General features: G+C 41.6%; 1 protein-coding gene across 2 annotated transcripts; it reads left to right on the forward strand.

Annotated features, from left to right (window-relative positions):
* Positions 1-849: 849 nt before the first annotated feature.
* Positions 850-3,571, forward strand: dio1 (iodothyronine deiodinase 1). Of its 2 annotated transcripts, XM_087836377.1 has the most exons (5): positions 850-1,280; positions 1,494-1,577; positions 1,652-1,795; positions 2,078-2,277; positions 2,633-3,571. In XM_087836377.1, the coding sequence occupies exons 2-5, from the start codon at positions 1,538-1,540 to the stop codon at positions 2,696-2,698; spliced, it is 450 nt and encodes a 149-aa protein (XP_087692503.1). In that variant the 5' UTR covers positions 850-1,280; positions 1,494-1,537; the 3' UTR covers positions 2,699-3,571. The 2 variants fall into 2 exon arrangements, with proteins under 2 accessions (XP_087692503.1, XP_087692502.1); XM_087836376.1 differs by having other exon boundaries at positions 850-1,577.
* The last annotated feature ends 2,477 nt before the right edge of the window (positions 3,572-6,048 follow it).

A 6,048-nucleotide genomic window follows, 5' to 3' on the forward strand; every position in this document is an offset into this window, starting at 1 on the left:
CCTTGTTTGGTCTCATCCTTTTCAGCACAACCTCATGTGTCTGAATTTACAGTTATGTTTTCATTTTGACAGACTGTATTAACACAATTGATCTAAAATCAGACAAAAAACACAAAATCGGAGTAGAAAAGGTTATATCTTTTTACTGTAACAACCACAAACATGTTTATCGAATCATATTTCATAACTTTAAATGCAAATATAAATTGTCAATTTTAAAATCCTATGTACAAGTGTTGCAAACAACAAAGTTATTTGCAGCCATTTACCTTTCACCCTTTTTTAAAAATAACCATTTCAAACTATTTACATAAAATCAGCTGTTTGCATTCAATAAGATGCCACATATATTATTTGTGCCACTCTAAATATTTCTTTTGTTTTGTTTTTTTGTTTTTTGCTCAATTACAACAGCTCAACATGTTTGTGTAAATAAAAGGTAGTCTGTCATCTGAGAGCTCATTCATGGAGAAACTGGAAAGAATTTGCCATGTAACCTTTTTGACAGCTGGCTTTTAAAACAAACTACAACCACCACCTGTGAGTGTGTTCATGTAGCCAGGTAAAAACTGCACTTCCTTCGTCCCACTGAAAATGTGAGGTGATTACTAGACGTCATTAGCGATAAAATAAACATTAAGCTAAAAAAATCATCAGTGTTTCCTGCTACCGGGCAGAAACTTTTCAAAGCATCGTTTTGGAGCAAACTTTTGTATTATGAAATGAAATGTTGATTTTATGTCTCGATGACCTACAATTATAATTAAAGTTAATCTTACTATAATAAACCAAATATCAGTTTGTCCGTGAACTCCTCTTACGCGCCAACGGTCATGTTGCCAAGCAACCACTTACTAGCAGGACCTCGGCTAATTTTAAGACAGTCGTACTCATTTATATCTTCTACTTTTTTGATTTGACTTTGATTTGATGTTTCTTCATAGTGGGAAATATTGAAGAAAATTAGCTCCCAACTACGCTATGGGATGCTTAGCAAGATGAAAACGCGGATATTAATATGTAATCAACAGAAAGCGTATTAAAGCGCAGAATAACAACTGTTATCGTCGCGTATATATAATTTATTTTTCTTCTGTTAGTAAAATAAACGATCTTACACGAAAGACCGTGAAGGCAGCACAGTGGGAGGGAGCCTGAGCAACAATTTTAAACGAGCGATACGAAGAGTTCCGCTGGAGACGCCTTGAAACACGGGACGTACCACCGGCAAGCTGCTGCCATGTTTCTGCAAAAAGTTCTGCTTTATTTGTCGACAGCATGTATGTTTTGCTACATGTTGGGACTGTTTCTCATGCTGGCGATATTGCAGTTTTTCTCACCAAGCCTTGCGAAGAAGTTCATACTTCGCATGGGTGAAAAGATCACCATGACCCAGAATCCCAGGTTTAACTATGAGGATTGGGGTCTGACATTTATGTCCTTGGCATTTATTAAAACTGCTTCTTTTCACATGTGGCTGTCTCTCGGAGAAGAGGCGTTTGTGGGCGGAGAAGCTCCAGACTCACCTGTGGTCACTATGGACCGCGAGAAAACCAGCATCTCCAAGTATCTAAAAGGTGCGTTAAAGAAACCCAGACTCGTCTGCTTTTATGCGACGCTTCTTTGCGCCAACATTGCCGTTTCTCTGCAGGCAACAGAGCGCTTGTGCTGAGTTTTGGAAGTTGCACCTGACCCCCGTTTATGTATAAACTTGATGAGTTCAAGCAACTCGTCAAGGACTTCAGCGATGTAGCCGACTTCCTTGTGATCTACATCGCAGAGGCTCATTCAACAGGTGAGTACAAGCTGTTTGCAGAACCGGAAATTTGTGGCTGGAGACATGTGGCCAAAATATCACCAAGCAAGAAAGTGAAGTTTTTTTTGTTTCTTTAAGATCTGAATTCTGCTGATGAATGTTTCGTTTCATCAGCTTGAAGCTAAACTCAGGAGATGCAGATCTGTGATTGGCTATTGGACGTTTGTAACCCAGTTATAGCATTCATTATCTCTATGAACACACGAACTACTTATATGCTTTCTGTTTCATGTGAAAACGCACTCTCGGTTTCACTTGCAGATGGCTGGGCCTTTAAGAACAACTATGACATCAACCAGCACCAGAGCCTGGAGGACAGGCTGTCTGCGGCACAGGTCCTGGTTCAGAGTGAACCCCTGTGTCCTGTGGTTGTGGATGAAATGACGGATGTCACCACCATAAAGTACGGAGCTCTGCCTGAGAGGCTTTACGTTCTGCAGGCTGGGAAAGTGCTCTACAAGGTAAGACAGGTGCAAAACCGGCAATTTCTCAAATAGTTTCTTTCCAAGCTGCTAATTGATGAGTTGTTTTTAGAGAGCAACAAGGGCAAATTCTTTCACTGCTTCTCACGCAATTTGAAGCCATACCAGCATTATGGGCGTGAGTGCAATCTGCACTATCTCAACACACACTATCGCGTGTGGTGCAGGAGTTAAAGAAGCATAGTGGCACTGAACCAGGCTCACGGCAGCCGGACCAGATATGTAGTTTAGATGACAAAAACCTGTTTGTTGTCCTCTCGTTTGAATTAAATTAGTATCTTTATAATAAAGTGTAATTAATTATGCTTTTAACATTTGTTACTATGTTCCTCAGGGAGGGAAAGGGCCTTGGGGCTACAACCCAGCAGAGGTGCGATCCTTCTTGGAGAAGATAAAATAAGAAACTCTGCGCTTATAAAGGTTTCTTCTTATTAAGGGGTTTTATCTACATTCTAACCAGTATACATTACTTATATAGTGGAAGGATTTTACAATCAGTCTTAAAGAAGATGTCAGCCTCTGAGCTTGAACTCTCCTCTCAGTGTTTATTAATGACGGCTGCAGATTAAACCTTTGGACTCTGGAGCCAGATGCATTCAGACGCAGGGAGACAGTCCACTCAGCGGCTGTGATAAAACGGCGCATACAGGAGATGTAATTTGTGTGAGCATGCATGTGTTTTTTGTCCATATTCTCTTTTTGGTTGCGGCGCAGGTTTGTCTGCATTGTAACTGTAATGTCAGCCTCTGAGCTTGCGACCTCCTCTCTGTGTTTCTTAGTGACGGCGACAGATTAAACCTCTGGTCTCTGGAGCCAGATGCATTGAAACGCAGGGAGACGGCCGACCTCGGTCACGTCATGTTCGTTGTATCACAGACTAGACAGCAGATGTCGTTTGCTTCCATATGTGTTTTGCTTATGTTGCCTGGCTTCTTCAGTTAAAATCCCCGAAGATTTAAGGCACTGAAAGTTTTCCCATTTTCAGTGTCAGTTATCAAGTGCACACTTATGAATTCTCCACAGTTTCAACAGCTGGCTACTATTTACATGACAATGACAGTCAAAACCTCTTCCAGCTGGAAGTCTTTGAACTACGTAGGTTAATTTATTATTGGACACTTATTGATTTGAATATTCTTGGATGTGAAGTCACCAACATAAGAAGACTCACTTTGTCTATAAAAGCAGACATGCAGCAGCACCGTATGCTTCTTTGTGTTTGTTGTCACTGTGACTCACGCTTGACCCATTAAAAGAGAATGATTGTTGCAAAGCTCGAGTTCTCCATTATTACAAAAATACCAACAAAGAGCAGGTTTCTTCCACATGAGAATCTGCCTGTTGTTTGCTGTCTGGTCTGGAAATGATAAACCTTCTGCACTGTGTGTGGATTGTAAAGTTCAGATTCCTTAACATCTGTGTTATCTGCACATCAGATGATTTTGGCACCCAGTGTCCATGTTACATAATTTAATCTAATGAGGGTTCTTATCTTGGTGTAGTTGGTCAAATAGCTTTCAAGTATTTGAAGAAAACAATCTGATTTTAATTTCAATCCGAGCATTTAAACTGACTTCTTTCATGTTTTTGTTGTACATCAGTGCTTCATTTACTTGCCAGAATACTTTTTGTGTTGTCTCATAAACACCAGTGCTAATGCGAGCCTTGTGGCAATAATAAAAGCAAAACTTGTTGAAATAAAATAAGGTTTTAGTTAAAATCCTGTTTTTACAAGTATGTGACACAGATATGTTTTGAACAAAGGCTGCAGCTTTCATAACACTTCTTGTGTGACTGAAGTTGGAGGGTAGGTTTGGCTGCTGCCCAGTCAGGCCACATCCTGTGGAGGCTAGCCAGCAGCAGCTTAGCCCCATTTCCCATTGTTAGACAGGAACCACAACACTGTAGGATCCTCCCAACGATGAACGTTTGTCAGGATTCAGGTCTGAATCATAAAGTTTAACCAAACCATGGATGTGCAGCATGTGTCAAAGCCATGAATGTCTTTATGAAGCCCACTAGAGGGCAACATAAAGACATGGAGGGAAAAAACAATCATGCTCAAGTGAGTCTTATATTAAGATAACAGATGCATCATTCAAGGAAAGTGAAGGACATTCAATAGAATAAAAACGTTTCATCAAGCGTTTGTAGATTCCAACTGCTGCTCTTCTGGCCTTTACTTGTCTTAAAATTCTTAAGCTGCAAGTAAAAACACTTACAAGATTGAAGTGCAACAAAAAGGAGTCATCATGTGATTGTAACAGCAGTTTGATGTCAAAAGCAAAGTGTGCTCGTCCTCCACGTTTAGGGAAAAGCTGTACTTGGCAACTCCCGGAGCTTTCAGTGGCTCCGACCGCCTCCAGCAGGTGGCAATGAATAGATCCCGGCTAAAATAAACACAGACGTCTAAAACGAAACTATAAAGACCCTTTGGAGCCACTCACCATTACGCCGTGAAACGAAGCTTGACGATCTCCCAGCAAAGGGTAAGTGGCGGGTTGAAAACTGTTGAAGGTAAATTCTTATGTGGTGGTAAATGGTGTGAAGGTGGCTGTTTGCAGCTTAAATGTGCTCTTACTGTACTGACAGTCACGGATTAATCCAAAGGATAAACATTCACGATGCGACGTAAAGCTACTGACATAACTTTAGAAATCACCTGATAACCTTTAAGGTTACATCGTTCAAATAACTCAGTGCATCTTTGAGGCCTCCACAATCTCAGCTGCTCTTCAAGTGTTTCTTTAGCTGTGATGGTTTTATGCAGAGTAAAGATTTGTTGTCATACAGGGGTGTCGAACTCCAGGCCTCGAGGGCCGGTGTCCTGCAGGTTTTAGATCTCACTCTGGGTCAACACACCTGAATCAAGTGATCAGTTCATTAGCAGCCTCTGGAGAACTTCAAGACATGTTGAGGAGGTCATTTAGCCATTTAAATCAGCTGTGTTGGATCAAGGACACGTCTAAAACCTGCAGGACACTGGCCCTCGAGGCCTGGAGTTCGACACCTGTGGTGTAGACTGACGGCAATCCCACTGCGAACCACAGTTACACAGTTCAAAGAAAATGTAAAATATTTCCTCCTACGTGCACCTTTTAAACTGTTATTTCTGCTACATGGAACAAACTGTAACAGAACTGAGCTGGTCCCAAACCCACTGATGTCAACAGCTGAAACGAGTTGTCCCTCATCTTTCATGCACAGCCGTTGAGCCGGAGCTGCAGTTTCCTTCGAGTCAAAGGCTCCCTCTGGACTTCCTCTTGTTGTTCTGCTACCTGTTGACTACAGCACCCTCTAGCTTTACTGAAAGCACCGATTAGCGAAGCCACCACTGGTCTGGTGAGGTCTGTGCACTCTCACCCCAACCGGTTGCAGCAGATGGCCCCGCCCCTCCCTGAGCCTGGTTCTGCCGGAGGTTTCTTCCTGTTAAAAGGGAGTTTTTTCTTCCCACTGTCGCCAAAGTGCTGCTCATAGGGGGTCATATGATTGTTGGGCTTTTCTCTGCATCTATGAAGCGCCTTGAGGCGACTTTTGTTGTGATTTGGCGCTATATAAATAAAATTGAATTGAATTGAATTGCACTGACTGCAAGCAAGATGTGATGACAACTCCATTTTAAAGACACAGGACGTTAATCTGCGCTCGTAATCTTGGCATTTTTGATAAACAGAAGGTACACACGTGGTAAATACAGCACTTACACTTCAATACTTTTTGTGAATAACTCATTTTCTAATGTAAGCGTTT

This window comes from Neolamprologus brichardi, chromosome 23 (genome assembly GCF_056152115.1).
Source record: "Neolamprologus brichardi isolate AB-2024 chromosome 23, ASM5615211v1, whole genome shotgun sequence".
Taxonomy (NCBI): Eukaryota; Metazoa; Chordata; class Actinopteri; order Cichliformes; family Cichlidae; genus Neolamprologus; species Neolamprologus brichardi.